The sequence below is a fragment of the Neofelis nebulosa genome, chromosome 12, assembly GCF_028018385.1.
Source record: "Neofelis nebulosa isolate mNeoNeb1 chromosome 12, mNeoNeb1.pri, whole genome shotgun sequence".
Lineage (NCBI taxonomy): Eukaryota > Metazoa > Chordata > Mammalia > Carnivora > Felidae > Neofelis > Neofelis nebulosa.
This window is the reverse complement of record NC_080793.1, coordinates 83,636,276-83,653,358: the sequence shown is the minus strand read 5'-3', so window position 1 is coordinate 83,653,358 and position 17,083 is coordinate 83,636,276. Positions and strand designations below refer to the sequence as shown.

Below are 17,083 nucleotides of genomic sequence, written 5' to 3'. Positions count from 1 at the left end.
AGGGAAAGAAACCAAGAATGGCCTGGCTGGTAACTTGTTAGAAATGCATGTTCCTGCGCTTCACCCCACGCTGACTGAAGCAGAAACTCTGGGGGCGGGGGTACGACCCAGGAATCTGTTTTATCAAGCCCTTCCAGGAGTTTCTGATGCCCTAAAGCCTGAGCACTACTGTGTGGGTCTATGCTGCTGGGGTGAGCTCCCCAAGCATTCTGATAGACTGAGGAGCCCCAGGGGAGACGGGACTGCAGAGGGGCTCTCAGGTGCACAGAAGGAAAAGTTTCAAGTTTTCACCTTCAACTGACTTTTCTAAGCCCATGTATTGGGGTGAGTCCATGATATCTCTGAGAGGCCAGAATTGCCCATAAGGAGTGTCACCAATAGGTGGTCAATTTAGGGTTGACATGACTGTCAATCTGGAGGTAACATGAACTGGGGTTTATTATATAGTATCAGTATTTTGTTAAATAGGAAGTCTTTTTGAAAATATAAATTATGGGTTATAAAATATATTATCACTACATATTGTATCTAAATAAATACAATTCTAGATTAGATATTTATTGAATTTACTAGTGTTTTATTAAATATTATTACTATTTAAGATTTACTTTGGGGGCGCCTGGGTGGCTCAATCGGTTAAGCATCCAACTTCAGCTCAGGTCATGATCTCACTGTTTGTGAGTTTGAGTCCCAAGTCGGGCTCTGTGCTGACAGCTGAAAGCCTGGAGCCTGTTTCAGATTCTGTGTCTCCCTCTCTCTCTGCCCCTCCCCAGCTCGTCCTCTGTCTGTTTCTCTCTCTCAAAAATAAATAAACATTAAAAAAAAAAAAAGATTTATTTTGTCTTTCCCTCCCTTTCTAAGGAACACTGTCATTTGTTTACATTTTTTAAATGTTTATTTATTTTTGAGAGAGAGGGAGAGAGAGAGAGAGAGAGAGAACACAAGCAGGGCAGGGGCAGAGAGAGAGGGAGATACAGAATCCAAGCAGGCTCCAAGCTCTGAGCTGTCAGCACAGAGCCTGACTCAGGGCTTGAACCCATGAGCTGTGAGATCATGACCTGAGCTGAAGTCGGACGCTTAACTGGTTGACTGAGCCACCCGGGTGTCCTAACACTGCTATTTGTTGAAATCTTTTGACTTATATTTAATACACAAATGCTCCATTTATTCTGGTTAACACATCTTACAGCTTAGTAACTTAGTATCTACCCTCTACCTGTCTTATAAATTCTGCTTTAGTTTTACAAGCATCTTACTTTCTCATTATGCATGTGAAATAAATCTTAGGAGTTTCATCCATCTGATTCTTTTTCCTTGTCCTCTGTACCAGTTTTTTAAAAAGAACTTCAAATAAAAGTATTTATTGAGCAAATTATAGTATATTCATACAAATGGAGTATTATGCAGTTAGACACATGATGATATAAATCTATATTGCCATGAAAAAATAGTCAAGCAACGTTCTTACGTAGAAATAAAGGAGGCAAAAGCTCATGCCTAGTATGGCCCCAGATGTGCAAAGTTATATATGATATCTATATGCTTACCTGCATACAGGTACCTGGAAGAATACTCACACAGTTACTAACAGTAGTTTGCTCTCTGGATGGCAACAATTTAGTTATATTTTGCTACTTTTTTTATGATCTACTGTATGGTTTGGGTAAATAAACAAGTACCATGTATATAAAAATAACTGAAATACAAATGAGAGATGTATATGCAAATATATATGTAAAGAAATATAACAAAAAGAATGATGGGACCAGATCCTTTCCTTTGCAAACCAAAGACAAAAGTTTGCAAATAGAGATGATGATTTTCTTGCCGTTTGAATGTTTTACCTGCTTTCAAAATTGTGGTCTTCCTGTCTTGTGTCCAAGCATTGAAACAATGTTCCTTTGGCAGAATTTCCCAGACCTCCCTGATAAGGAGACTCATTTGGTTGGGGAGGAGGGTGCATGCTCAAAACAACCAATCCCCTGCCCCTTCTCACACACCAACCCTACCCCCGGCATCTCAGGGAGGGACTGGGATGCCTCAGGTAATTCTGGTCATCAGGGAAATTCAGCAGAAGTCCCATAGGAGCATAAATATTGCGAGCCAGGTCTTCGAGTATGATTGAACAATGCCTCCTTGGAAGTGCCTTTCCCAGGCCCTGCTTCCTTTGTTCCAGAGGCCTATGCTCTTTGTGACTGGCCTGGAAAACTGTCTGCTCCCAGTGTTTTTCTAAAGGCCCCTTTCAGATCTGAGAAGTCTTTGAAAATCTAGGAGACTCTTCAGCTACTTTAATCTGTGCTGATAGGGGATCCTCCATTCTTAGGACTAGAAGGTTCTGGTGATAATTTCTAAAAGTAATTCACGTGTTGCCAGAGGCCCCTCTGGCTCCCGGGAGGACCTGTGTCTCATGCGATGGTCCCTGGGGCCTCTCTCACCTCAGATTCCCTCTTTACCTGTGAGAGGAGAGCCTTTTTATTTAGTCCAATTTTTAGCATATTGAAGTGTTTTTTTCTCAAAGCACTTGTTTAAGGAGTGGATGCTCTGAAGTTCAGTTAGATGTCAGATCGCATTTGCATCAAGGAGTCTCATTAACTAACTGGTGGCTGGAGTCAGACGGCATTTACTTTTTTTTTTTTTTTTTTTTTTTTTAAAGAGAACTTTTTATTAGTTCTATGTACAGAGAGTTTAACAGCGTGCACTCAGCCCGGATTCGGGGCCGGTTCTTTAGCTTTTGCCTTTTCCAGCTTGGTAATAAATATGAGCCACTGACTTTGGACCCAGGACGTTGCCTCCCCAGTGGCAGCAGATCCCATCGTTACTGTCATCGTAATTGGTCCTGATGGCTTCCACTAGCTCAGCCGGAGCACCTAGTATGGAGGTGACAGCGGTGCAGGTCTTCCCATGGACCAGACGCCCAACCTGGCCTTCCCCTTGGTGATGCAGTGGGGAGCCCCCATCTTACGACACCAGGTGGGCAGGGAGATGCCTGCTCAGTGGGAAACACAGCATGTGCAATCACTACCAGCTGAACCTTCTTATTTTCCACTAAGGTGGGGACAGTGGCCTCTTAGTGGGGACATCCCCTTTGCTGGCAGCTTTCTCCTTAGCCTGGATCAACAATCTGCTTCTTCTCTTGCTTTTCTCTGGTCTGTACTTGGGGGCCAGCCTAAGCAGCTGAGCAGCTGTTTGGCGGTCCAAGGTTAATCTCAGGGCCAGGGGTGGGAGGTGGGGGCACAGCATTACACATTTATAGAGAAGAGCCCTTTGCTGCTGCAGCCTGATGTCGTGGGGCCATTTGACAAAGCGGGAGAGGTCCCTTTTGGACTGGATGTCTTGTCCGATGCCAGAATTCTTGGGCCTTTTCTCAAGCAGGGTATTGGCCACCTTCTTCCCCCCGGCCTTCTTTCCTTTCTGCATCTTGGATGGCTGGAGGAGAGAGCTGTGGCATTTACCTTTTAATGTGGTGCAGCAAGAGTTTCACAAACATGATCTCCCAGCACTCCGTTCGGCAGAAACCCTCCTGAGTTCTGTTCGAGAAAACCACAGTAGCAACAATAAGCCCCTGACCTGTGCAATCGTCTGTCTGCGGTTGACAGTGAACGTGGCGGCCGGAGAGCAGTCGTGAGGATGAGCTTCACTCCCACAGACCTGCCCCTGGAGCCTCCCTGCCTTCTATTGGATGAGAAATTCAGGCAGCAGCTGTTTTCCCCCCTCGGAAGTACAGTTTCCTCACTGCTGAAGCGCAGCAATAATACCAAATATACCAAAGATTCATGGGCGCTGTGCGGCTCTGTGTGAAATGAGTTACAGCAGAGTTTGGAAGAGTTTTGGCACATAATACTTGCCTTGAATCAACCTTTGTTTATCACGCTTTGTTTGTTGTTGTTGGTGTTGTCTTAAGATTTTATTTTGAAGTAATCTCTGTATCCCCCCAACATGGGGCTTGAACTCACAGCCCCAAGATCAAGAGCTGCTCAGCTCTACTGATTGAGCCAGCCAGGCACGTCTCGTTGTTGCTGTTTTTTGGGTTTTGTTTTTCAATGTTTATTTAATTTTGAGAGAGAGAGAGACAGAGCACGAGCAGGAGAAGGCAGAGAGGGAGGGAGACACAGGATCTGAAGCAGGCTCCAGGCTCCGAGCTGTCAGCACAGAGCCTGATTCTGCTTGAACGCACGACCTGAGCTGAAGTCGGATGCTCAACCCACCGAGCCACCCAGGCGCCCTGTTGCTGGTCTTAAATAGAGGGTTACTAAGTGGCATCTGTCCCTGAAAAGAGTGTGGATTTTGTATACCCAGCAGCGTGAGCAGGGGGCCCCAGGGCACCCTGCCAGGGAGGAGACTCTCCAGTGCAGAGCCCGCTCCCCGGAAGGGCCTGTCTACACCAAACTGTGACTCGGAAGGTGCTTCTAGGATCTCCAGGCCCACAGCTGGATTAGGCTCTGTCCCAATCCCCTGTCCATCAGGCTGAGCACACTTTGACCTTGCCTGTTGGCCTCAGCACGCTCGGACCATCCCCTTGAGTGTCCTAGGAGCCTGCACGTGGGCAGCCTGGCACCATGAGGTCCACCAGCCCTCCCCCAGCAGCAGGCCCCGGCCTCCCCAGACACCTCATCCAGCCAGCCGGCGGCTGACTCTGAGGCGCACGGCGAATTCTTCTGTCCGTGTTGTGGCCGGCTGACCCCAGCATGTGAGAATCACTGCCGGGTTCTCACACCGGGAGCAAGACGCTGGGGGTTGGGATTTGTGCCAATGGCAGAAAGAGGAGAGAGTGAATTGAAAGCCACCATCCACTGAGAACTGAGAGAACTTTCTCTCCTGTTAGACGGACTGACGTTTTCATCACTTCTGCGCTCACTCTGACATCCTTTCATTGTGGTAATAACAGCATCCCTGCCAATGTGTTACCAAGAGTAATAATAATAATAAAGTTAAGAAGGGAGAGTTGTGGATACTAGGGTCCTTTGCTGTCTTGGGCTATCCTCCCTTCCTGCTGTGGTTCCTCCCTCGGCTTCCCTTAGCCAGGGAGACCACCCACCGCCCCCACCTTTTCATACCCCTGCACTCTGCTCTCTGAAACGCTTGCTTTGCCATAAGCAAAGCACTCCGCTGGACTCTATGTACCTGCTTTGACTTAAACTTGACTCTCTCCCGAGGGCATCACTTCCTGGTTGCCGCTTCAAGGGATGCTTCCTGCTTTAGAAAGAAAGAGAAATCTAAGCAGAAGCTGGCTCTGTGGTCCAGGCAGAGAAGCTCAAACAAAGGCTCTGGGGCAGAAATGCGCCTGGCAGGGTCTCAAGAGCAACAAAGAAAGGCCAGTGTGGCTCCGGGACCTGAGCTTGGGAGAGAGCAGGATGAGCTGGGTTTGGAGGAGGCAGCAGACTTGGAGGCTGTCTTAGCCAGCTTGGGCTTTAGAACAAAATGCCATGGACTGGGTGGTTTGAACAACAGACATTGACTTCTCACAGTTCAGGGGACTACAAAGTCTGAGATCAAGATGCTGACAGATTTGGTTCCTGGTGGGGGCCCTCCTCCTGCCTTGTAGATAGCTGCCTTCTCCGTGTGTCCTCACATGGTCTTTCCTAGGAACATGAGCCTGGAGAGGGATCTCTCTCTTCCTCTTATAAGACCACAAATCCCATCGTGAGGGCCCTACTCTCATGACCTAATCTAAACCTATTCCCTCCCAAAGGCCCATCTCCAGATACCACCACATTGGGGGTTAGGGCTTCAGCCCCTTTGGGGGGCCGAGGGAGACACAAACATTCAGCCTGTAACGAGGCCATGGCAAGAAGTCTGCATCGGTTTAAAAGCACAGAGTTACGAGACCTGATTTGTCTCATGAAAAGATCATTCTGGCTGCTTGGGGAGGATGGACTGGGGGATTGGATGCAGGGAGACAGCAAAGAGGCGAGTCCTGGAGGAAGAGAAACTTTCTAAAACTGAAACGTGATTTTTCAAAAATAAAATGCTAATGTCTTCGTGTTTTAGAAGTGTCTTTGGAAACTCACTACTGAAGATTTTGGCGGGGTGGGGGGGAGTTAATCTTTTCTCCCTAGATGATCTTTTGGGGATAAATATCATGTTGAAGAAATAACTTAATTTGTGTTCATGAGGGTTCTTTTGTTTTATTCAATTTTCTTTTTCTGTCAATATCAAATAGAATTTTATTTACTATTTTTCAATTAAAATAGCACTGTAGTAAGACTAATTTTTGTTTAAATTTTTCTGGTCTCTGGGGGTAGTCTCCTAACTAGCTCTTTATCTGTATCTGTGCATATGTCTGGAATGGCCACCTAATTTTGAAGCTGGTTATTAGGATTTTAGATGATTTTTACATTTATTTGTGCTTTTTTGAACTGTTTTGAATGTTTTATAATTGGCATCTTATTATTATTAATTATTATTATTATTTATTTTGCCAAAACTCACTGGTCTGAGAAAAAATTGAATAAAACCGAAATTATTTTTTTTTAATTTTTTTTAACATTTATTTATTTTTGAGACAGAGAGAGACAGAGCATGAACAGGGGAGGGGTCAGAGAGAGAAGGAGACACAGAATCCGCAACAGGCTCCAGGCTCTGAGCTGTCGGCACAGAGCCCTACGTGGGGCTTGAACTCACAGACCGTGAGATCATGACCTGAGCCAAAGTCAGACGCTTAACTGACTGAGCCACCCAGGAACCCCCCGAAAATAGTTTTCTTAATTATGGAAAAATGTTATTACCATTTCCTGAACAGAAGAACGTCTATGTAAAAATTGGCAGTGACCTTTGGGACACTAACATGTAGAAGTCTGGATGTTTAGGAAAGTGGCAAACTGGAGGCAGCTTTCTGCTCTTCCTATATAATATTAAGGTATGGGAACAATCCTGGAGACAGGGAGTCTGCAGTACTTGGCAGGAAATTAGAAACACAAGGCTTTTAAACATAAAGCAAGAGTCTTGAGTTGCCCCAAAGGCTGAGGTGAACCTGGGGGTTTTTCTAGTGGATTATAACGCGCACTCCCGTTTGTTTGCAGGATTCTAAGTGCTAAAGGCTAGCTTGAAAATAATTTACTCTCTCTGCAATGTGTGTAAACCTATGACCATTACACTTAGAGTCAAGTTTGTTCCATTGTATCATATTTCTAGAACCATCATAGATTGCAGTGAGGAGTGTCTCAGTCAAAAGTCTGTGTTTCTGTGGGGCTTGGGGGGTCATGCAGGACTATATGGGACTAGAAGCAGTTCCGTACATAGGTATCAGTGCTTTAACTAGAAACTTAGGATTTGGGAAACTTAGGTAGCTAGTCACCCGACCCTCCCTCCCCCCCGCAAAAAAAGGAAGAGTACTTTAACAGACTTTGAGAGTGAGCAAGAGTGATATTAAATAAGTAAAAGTAAAGGCATAAAGGGCAGAGCAGAACTTTCGATGCCTCTCTCCTGGAGGCTGTTTTAGGGGTTGTGGGGGATGCTGATGGAAGGAGTCCTTCACGTGAACATGGGAGGTTACTGGGATGGCTGTTTGCACTGAGAAGAGTGGGAGAAGCCAGCAGAGACGAGGCCACTACAGGGGAGGTAAGGGAAGGCCAGGCCTGTTCTCCCAAAAGGTGCCCCTCCCTCGGGCAGAGTTTTAACTGCTACCTCCGCGTGTTAGTCATTCCGGTACTTGAGCAACTCTCCCGCCTTGTCATCATTTGTTTACTTGGTTTTGTCTTGATCACACTGTGAGCACCCCCACTCCCCGCCCCCAGTATATATCATCTTTATCTTCTCTGTATCTACCCCAGGGCACACGGGTGGGGGGACTTCAGGAAATGTTTGTTGCAAGGAAGTGTCTCTATGATTCCAGTCTGCCATTCTGCCTACAAGCCAATTAAATTGCTCAGTTAACCTGGAAACTTTTCAAATGTTTATTTATTTTATTTTATTTTTTTTTAAATTTTTTTTTTCAACGTTTTTTATTTATTTTTGGGACAGAGAGAGACAGAGCATGAACGGGGGAGGGGCAGAGAGAGAGGGAGACACAGAATCGGAAACAGGCTCCAGGCTCCGAGCCGTCAGCCCAGAGCCTGACGCGGGGCTCGAACTCACAGACCGCGAGATCGTGACCTGGCTGAAGTCGGACGCTTAACCGACTGCGCCACCCAGGCGCCCCTATTTATTTTATTTTTAAGAGAGAGAGAGAGAGCATGAGAGCAAGCAGGGGAGGGGTGGAGAGAGAGTGTGGGGAGGGAGACAGAGAATCCAAAGTAGACTCTGTGCTGTTAGCACAGAGCCCAGTGGGGGCTTGAACTCAAACCATGAGATCATGACCTGAGCCGAAGTTGGACACTTAACCAACTGAGCCACCCAGGTGCCCCAACCTGTAAACTTTTTATGTCAGATCCCTTTGTTCCCATTTAATGATACTTTATAACTATATTGCAAATATATATGTAAAAACATATATATATATATATATATATATATATACACACATATGTATATGTGTGTGTCTTTATGTATGTGTGTATGTGTACATATATATGTGTATATATATCCAAATCGTAATATTCTTGAAGAAATCTGATTAAAAGTGTTTATCACATTAATTTGAGGTCTTCTGACCAACTTGTTACAAAGATTTTATACATAGTAATGCATCCTGAAAAGTACTGAAAAATTGTCCATTACACAAACATGGCACAAACAATAACTACAATTTAAAAAGAGAAATGCACACAGCCCTATCCTGTCATCAAATCATGTTCCCATTTGCTTTCCAGTTTGTTTATATGTTTTCATAACTTCTTCATTGCCATCATAGGATAGATAACGTCTGTGTTCTTTTCATCGGCGATTATATCATTATTCTCCTTGTTGCTGGATAGACTTGCTATAATTTTAAATGATAGCTTGATGTGCCAATTCAGTTGGTCTGCTGTCATTTAACAGCCCTCTGTGATTGGACACTGATGGTTTCCAGCCTTTGTTGTAATCAGTTGGGATCCAGTGAAGTGCCTCACCTCCCAGTCAGCCACTGGAGTCGAATTCCAGTCTCATCTTCCCCTTGAAACAGCTCTGGTCAGGATGGGCACTTGTCCTGTTCATGGTGAGCACCTTCCGTTCTCATCTTAACTGACCTCCACACTGGTGCATGTTGTTGGTGGTTTTCCCCTTCTTGAAATTCATTCTTCCTTTGACTTTGTGGACATTGTTCCAGAGAGGTTTTTCTTCCCTTTCTGACAGTTCCTCTTTGGTCTTTGCTCTGGGGACTTGAGTTTGCCCCCTAAATATTGGCATTCCCAGATATGGGTCCTATTCTGGGTGTTTTTTTTTTTTTTTTTTTTTTTTTTTTTTTTTTTTGCCTGTCACAGTAAAGGTTATTATGAAAACAGGCTGGATGGGTCCTATCTTTAACCCTCTGTTGCCTCAATCTACACAGTGTCTCTGAATATTCAGTCTCAGTTCCTCACCTGACTTCAGCTTTCTTGATACAATGACGATCTGCAAATCTCTTCCTCCATCCCAGAGCCCTCTACCCAAGAATACTCAATGCCTAGTGCATTGCAGACACTTGAACATCTCCACCTGGATGACCCTTAGCCCGTGAAGCTCAATCAGTCCTTAACTAAAGTCACCATGTTTCCTCCAGCCCCTCCCAAGATCTGCTCCCACTCCTGCATTCTCTATGTTGGTAGAGATATCATCATCTACTTCGTTAAGCCAGAAACCTGAGAGTCACCTTAGAGTCACTTCCCTCTTTCTTACATCATATCTAATCAGTCAACCTGCCTGCTGATTACACTGCCTTAATTTCTCTAGAATTGGCCCTTTTTTGTCTAACGCTGCCCAACCCGATAGCCCTGTCATCTCTCACCTGCATTTCCACAGAAATGCATTTTTTGCTGGTCTTCTCATTCTTACTGATACACCTCCCCCCTCCCCCTCCCCCCCCTCCCCCAATCCCACCTGCCAGATTCATCATCCTCCAGAAGCTGACCGAAGGATCTTTACAAAATGCCAAAGCTAATCCCACTCCTACCGTGTTCAACAGTAGGATACAGCCCCTGCTTGCCTGGGCAACCTCACCTCCTGGCACCGAAGGGCACGTCTGTGGTCTCTTCATTCCTTGTTTCTCCACTTGTATTTATTCCCTTCACCTAGAAAGCTTTCCCCTTTTTGTCTCACAAACTCATTCCTGTAAGTGTCTTCTTGTCTGTAAAGCCTTCCCTGAACCCCATCCCCCTAGTCTGGGTGAAGAAGCCCTCCCAGAAGTCCCCAGACTACCCCGAGCTTTCCAGGAAAGCTCAGTGCTTTTGCAGTTTGTTATTATTTACAGGTCGTCTGCTGTAATGGACTGAGCTCCCCAAGGTGAGAGAGAGCTTAGTTTTTAACCGGGGGGTCTGGCTTGATAGAAGTTCTTTGGAGAAACAAATTCTAGGAGTGGGGTTCGAATGTGCAACCCACATGTGAAAAATTATGTCCTATTAATTGCTTCTCCAAAAAGTTCTATTTATGTATAACTGCCACCAGCAATGCTAGTGTGCTCACTGAATCATGCCTTTCAACAACTATTTATTGTTCCTCTATGTCAGGCATTGTGTCAGAAGAATAGTATTTCTAGTATAAGACTATTTCATTATTTGGAGCAGTGTATACCAATAGAACTTTCTGCAATGGTAGAAATATTCTATATCAGCACGGTCCATTATGGTAGCCATTAGCTGCAAGGGGCTACTGAGCACTGGAAATGAGAGACTCATGTGACACATTCGTCTGAAATCTTCCTTTTCTTTAATGTTTGTTATTTTATTAAAACATTGTTTAATGTTTATTTATTTTTGAGAGGGAGAGAGTGTGAGCAGGGGAGAGGCAGAGAGAGAGAGGGAGACAAAGAATCTGAACCAGCCTCCAGCTGTCAACAGAAAGCCCACTGTGGGGGCTCGAACCCATGAACCGTGAGATCACGACCCGAGCCAAGTCTGATGCTCCACCAACTGAGCCACCCAGGCGCCCCTGGAAGCTTTTAAATCCTAAATCCCTAATTTTAGTTAATTTAAAATAAAATGTATTGAATACCCACATGTGAGAAGTGGTTATATTGGGCAGTGCAGCTCTAGAGAGAAAAAGGAAATAGTTCTGCAGATGTTAAGTACTACACTGTGGATTCCTTTCTTCCTTTTTAAATGCTAATGAATCAGCTCACATTACTAAGGTGTGACCAGTTCACAAACGCTATCACTGTTATTATTTGTTCGCACTACCTAATTTGGGAAACATTTTTTATTTTTATTTATTTTATTTATTTATTTATTTATTTTTTTTAAATTTTTTTTTCAACATTTTTTATTTATTTTTGGGACAGAGAGAGACAGAGCATGAACGGGGGAGGGGCAGAGAGAGAGGGAGACACAGAATCGGAAACAGGCTCCAGGCTCCGAGCCATCAGCCCAGAGCCTGACGCGGGGCTCGAACTCACGGACCGCGAGATCGTGACCTGGCTGAAGTCGGACGCTTAACCGACTGCGCCACCCAGGCGCCCCGGGAAACATTTTTTAAATCAGAGCTTAGGTCGGGGGAGTAACACCTTACACCGGAAACACAATCCCAATGTCTGAGTCTGGAGGCTTGTAGGCAAGTGAGAAACGTCACTCACGATGCTTTTTAATCCAGAAGCACTTAGCTCTACCCCAAAGGAGGCCAGAAGCCTCACACTTTCAGAGAGGCATCTGCTGGGCTTGTTTTTCCACATAAACTGCCAAACTTGTTTTGATTAGGCAGGAAGTGAAGCAACCTTTCGGGGAGAGAGCCTAGCTTCTGCATCTCGTCATTGGGTCAGATAGGACATTCTACCTTTCACCTTCTACTTGTGAGCCTCGGCCGAGTTTTGCCTTAAGGGAAAGCAATTTTAAGGGAAGAGCGAGGTGGTCCACACTTTTTTTCTTTTACAGCGTGGTTCCCTTAAATTTCAAACCCCAAATTATGCTCTTAATCAGTGTACCTGTTTCGAGGCTCCGAATAATTTACATGCCTCTAAAATAAGGAAGCTTTTACTTCTCTTGTGCAGTTCTTCGTACATAGGAGACTCTACAACGAGTAAATGTACTGATAAATCCTGCTTGGATAAGCATCTGTGACTTACTGGTAGTCTTTCAAAAGATGACGATGCGAGAGGCGTTGCAATGTTTTTACTGGAGCTGTTGGAAATGTGATAAAAAAGAGAGAAGCTGGGGTATATTTTCCTCCAAAGTCAAGTTTTATTTAACACGAACATCCCAGTACCCTCGGAATTCCGGTAATCAGTTGTTGAGCGGAGACACGTGGGCTACAATGCCGTGTACGTGTCGGCTGGCTGGGCAGGCCTCTAGGCAGGACAGACAACTTTGGGGTTTCCCCTCTTCTTCCCTTCGGAAGAGAGCAAAAGAGGCGCTGCAAACCTCTCCAAAATGTGTTCGAACCGGATGCGCACGCGACCTCAAAGGAAGCGCTCCAGGACAGACGGGCCCGTCCCCAGGCTGGCCCCTGCGCTCAGAGCTCCCAGCGCTTCCCCGGCGCGCTCCCGGAGCCCGACCTGCCGGCCTAGTGCGCGCCGTGGAGCGAACCATCGCGCCGTCCGGAGGGGGGTAGGGTAGGGCGTGGGGGCCGCGAGACGCTCGGACCCTGGGGGGGGGGCGGAAATCCCCCTGCCGCCGCCGTCCCCGCCCCCCTGCCGCCCCCCCGCCGGAAGTCGTTCTCGAAGCGGCCAGCCGCGGAGGCCTCGCGGGTTGGTCTCGGCGTGCTCTATCCCCCCGGCCGCGCGGGGGTGGTAGCGGCCCATTTGAGAGTTTCCCGGGTCCGGCCGCCGGCGCGGAGGCGCTGCGCTCCGGCGGGGGGCGGGCGGCGGGAGGAGGGACAAAGGGGTGGGCCCTGCGGGCCGGCCCTCCCGCAGCCCGGGTTTCGGGTCCGAGGACTGATCTGCTGCGCGGACATCGCGAGGAGCGGAGCCCTGGCGGGATTTGCGCCCGAGATGCCGGTGCGAGGGGATCGCGGGTTTCCACCCCGGCGGGAGCTGTCAGGTTGGCTCCGCGTAAGTGCCCTCTCGAGTCTGCTCGGTTGGGAGAAGACTCTCGGGGGATGAGCGTAGAGCGCGTGGTGGGCTTCCTGTTGCGCGGTGGGCAGCTGCTACTCTCCCACCTGAAAGTGGGGCGGGGGGCACGGGTAGATTTCACCCGACCGGGTGGTGGCTCTTGGCCTCCAGGGCTCCTTAATCCTTTTCTCTCCTCTCTGAAGTCACTTGGGTTTCAGATTAAGTCGTCAGGGAGGGTAGGGGACACGGTCCTGAACTCTGTCCTGGATCTCTGGTACCTTGAAGGCATCTCGTCCTGCCTGTTGTGTAGCCTGCCGTATGCCTTTGTGTCTTCCTTCTCTTTCCTACCACACCTACTTGATGCAAACTTACAGGCATGTGCCTGTGAGACAAACTTGACAACTCTTTGGAGACCGGGAGCCTCATTTTCCTTTTTAATCAGCTGCCGCGGTAATACAAGTAAAAGTTGTTTTCAGTGGGGAATGGAGATGGGGTTTTGGAGGAAGCCACAACAAGGGGGTGATGAATGCTTTCTACTCTGGTATTATCTTACCTGTCACCATTCCCTTGCTTTTATGTCTTCATTTGTCAGGTTTCCGCTTCTGCACAGTAGTTTATAAATAATCAGGGTTTTGACTGCAGGGTTTTAACATTCTGGAAATGTGGACGAACTTGGGAGCGAATACTCCAGGGCTTAGTAATGGAATACAGCCTCCCACCTCTATTTTAGTTTAAGTTCTTAGGCAGCGCCGCTTCCCTGGCAGCTGTCTGGCCTGAGTAATAAATGGTTGTGGTTTCCCTGCAGTTCCCAGCGGAGACTCACCCCATCGGAGAAACTGCCCTGTGACTCCACACTCCCTCCCTCAGCTTGGGGGATCCTAGCAGAGGGGGCAGGAGGCCCTCGGCCTCAGATCTTTTGGTGGTCTGTGCTGGGTGTGTGTTGATAATCCTTGTCAGAGAACCAGTCCTGCTTTGGCAGAATGGTTGAGGGGAGAGACGGTGAGGGGTGTGTGTGTGTGTGTGTGGGGGGGGGGTAACATACATCACCCACACCTGGGAAGGAGATGCTTTAGACTAGTTGCATTTGTACCTGCCTGAGAATGAAATTTGACTCTTCAATAAAGTTTCATGAACAACTTCACTCCAGTGTGGGGACTACAAGTGGGAAGAGCGTGCCCCTGTTGCTGTCTTGTCGGGGAAGCATGCAGATAATTAAGAATGATTAGAAATATTCCAGTTAGAAATATGGATGGGACGCTGTAGCTTCTCCCTCTCTGGGAGATGAGAGAGAAGGGGTGCTTTACTTAGGCAGCGGGGGCTTTGGAGGTGTTTCTTGAGCTCTTTCAGAGCTGCTATCAGAGATAGAGGAAGGGGGATTTCTTTCCTTGCCGTGGCTGCTGTAACTTTTTTGTGACCACGCCGCTAATAACGAGCACCTGCCTGTGGCGGTCCCTGCAAGGGGTACAAGATGAGCAAGACTCCGTTTCTGCCTTCAGAGTCTGTTACATCTGAAAATTGTAGGGTATTGTGAACTCCGCAGACTCTGCTGGGATACCTGTGGCTGAGGGGGGGGGTGTGCCATACAGGTGCGCACTCTGCAGTACAGAAATACAGGCGGGGGGGATTGCCTTACACACCCTCCCTTTAGGGATTCTTTTTGGGAAGAAAGGGTCGCATTCGAACAGATACCCCACAGCGTAAGGCAGTAAAGAAGAGGGGGCTGATAACACGCCCACCTCGTAGGGTTATGTGAGGACTGCCTGAAATGATGGAAGGTGCCGGACATGAGGTGGGTGCCAGGGAAGCGGTAGCTAGTGATATGAACCAAGACAGGTGCTGGGTCCTGGGAGGTAGGATCTAGAAGTACAGGTAGGGGTTACCATGTCGGTGTCTAGGCAGGAACTGAGGGAAAGAGAAAGAGTTGCTCACACTCTTGAAAGGCCTTGAATGCCAGTAAAAGACTTGGGGGGGGGGCGGGGAAAGTCCTAGAAATCCCTAATGGATCAGTGACTTGATTTTCCCTACAAAGAAGTGAACCAGTTTCTCAGTAAACACTTCACTCCCCCCACCCTACACTGGGAGTATTACTATTTTTTGAGGCTCCCAAAGGCTTAAGACCAATGAATTTTAATATCGCCCCCCTGGGGAATTCCATTTGCAAGGACTTATGTCTCCATTTGTTTAACTTTTGATCTAATTCTTTGTACATCCGACAAAAGGTTATAGCCAGCCATTTATCTTTTGCAGAAGTGCCTGAGAATGCAAGGGAGATGAAAAAAAAAAAAAAATCCCTGCAGGGACTTCAATTTAGAAAGGGTTTCTCTTCTGAAGGTATTCTTTTTAAGAGACAGGTAAAATTCTTGAAACTAGGCAGGGCCACTCTCCTCCTGTGGGCTGGAGTAAATTCTGTAGTTTAAAAAGTCATGCAGATTTGGTCCAGGAGTGGCACAAAGAGTGGGTGGCGGGGGTGGAGTTAAGAGGAAGGGTTAGTAATCACTGCTGAAACTTTCAGCATACTTCCACCAAGAATATGAGCCATCGGGGAATTCCTTGCTTAATCTCTAAAACAAATCTCATTTAGGAGTTGTGGCTACGGATTAATTTATCTAGGTTGAGAGCTGAGTCCCTGTAAAATGCCTCATTGATTAGATTCTGAGTAGTAATCAGGGAGCCAACAATTGCTGGCCAGATGGCCTCGGACTAGCCAGCCTTGCTGTTGAAAAGGCGTTTTCCATTGCAGGGGATTTGGGGTGTAGTAATGTAGGAGGGTGTGGGGGAGGGGATAGAGACGGGGACGTAAAATGATCATCTCGGGTATTTTACGAAGTTAGTTTCTTGATCCTAAGTCCAAGGGTCGGGGTATCAGAAACAGACCCAGAGATCAGATTGAACACCTATTTGAGTGGTTAAAAACTTCAAAGTTTGTGTGAACTTATTGAGGTTAAAAAAGAAACCTTCCCTAAAACTATTTTAGGGCCTCCTCACCCCCACAGGAATTTTCACCGTGACCCTTGTTGGCAGAAGCCCTTATAGCTACCAAATTTATAAGGGTCTAAGGGGGTGTTACTATTCCTATTTTTTTTTTTTTTTTTTTTTTAAAGACCACGTATCAGCAGTGGAAAGAAGCGTTCAGGCGCTCAGTGCTAACGGGTAGTGGCAACAGCGAGTCCCAGGTTTGAAGGTGCCTGGGAAATGCACTTGGCTTCTCACTTCTGGAGCCCAGGCAGCTCCACTTAGGCCTTCCCCTGATGGTGACAGTCTCATTCTGTTTGTAAGGGGCTTAGAGCTTTTCTCTTCTAGCTGGCCACTGCACCCAGAGGTTCATCAGCCCAGTAACTGGGAGCTCAGAAGAAAGACCAGACTGTTGTCGGGGGGGGGGGGGGGGGGGGGGGGGGGGGAATACCTGATATGTTAATGAAGCATTCTTTTTCTGTCCTGGTTTGCTGTTCCGCAAACTGTTTTCTAAAGTGTGCTACACAGACAGACTTAGAGGCGACCCATTATTTTTCAGTGACTCTGCGTGGATATTGTACTTCAAGACGAACACTCTAAAGCCAGTTACCAAACTCACTGATTTCGTGGACAGATTGTTTATTTAGAATGAGGCAAAGGGGTGCCTGGGTGGCTCAGTCGGTGAGGCGTCCGATTCTTGGTTTTCGGCCCAGGTCATGGTCTCAAGGTTTCGTGAGTTCGAGCCCTACCTACATCGGGCTCCAAGCTGGCAGTGCAGAGCCTGTTTGGGATTCTCTGTCTCCCTCTCTCTCTGCTCCTCCCTCACTCGTGCTATCTCTGTCTCTCTCCAATAAATAAACTTCAAAAAAAAAATTATGAAAAAAAGAATGAGGCAAAACTATGAAGGAAAGCAAAAGGTTTGATGTAAGAATAATAATAAATTCTTGGGATGAATGGTATGAGAATAAGGTAAAAATTGTGAATATAGCCCTTGAAATCCAAGTCTTGGGAAATACTGCTTAAAATATGAGTGTGACATTTAGTTATGGAGAGCTGAGTATACCTTGACCACACCTTCAGGAATGTCAGACACAGAATGAC

The 17,083-nt window shown here is 46.8% G+C and overlaps 1 protein-coding gene across 7 annotated transcripts in view; it reads left to right on the top strand.

Moving 5' to 3' along the window:
• The window catches only part of TJP2 (tight junction protein 2), a 131,910-nt gene that overhangs the window by 38,207 nt on the left and 76,620 nt on the right, over positions 1 to 17,083 (top strand). Inside the window, exon 1 of one of the 7 annotated variants that reach the window (XM_058695759.1) lies at positions 12,852 to 13,030. The exons of 4 other annotated variants lie outside the window; for them this stretch is intronic. In XM_058695759.1, coding sequence (XP_058551742.1) covers positions 12,971 to 13,030 — 60 coding nt within the window. In that variant the 5' untranslated portion in view covers positions 12,852 to 12,970. Of the gene's footprint in view, positions 1 to 12,851; positions 13,031 to 17,083 lie in introns of those variants that run through there. 2 more of the 7 variants (XM_058695755.1, XM_058695754.1) reach the window with 2 other exon arrangements.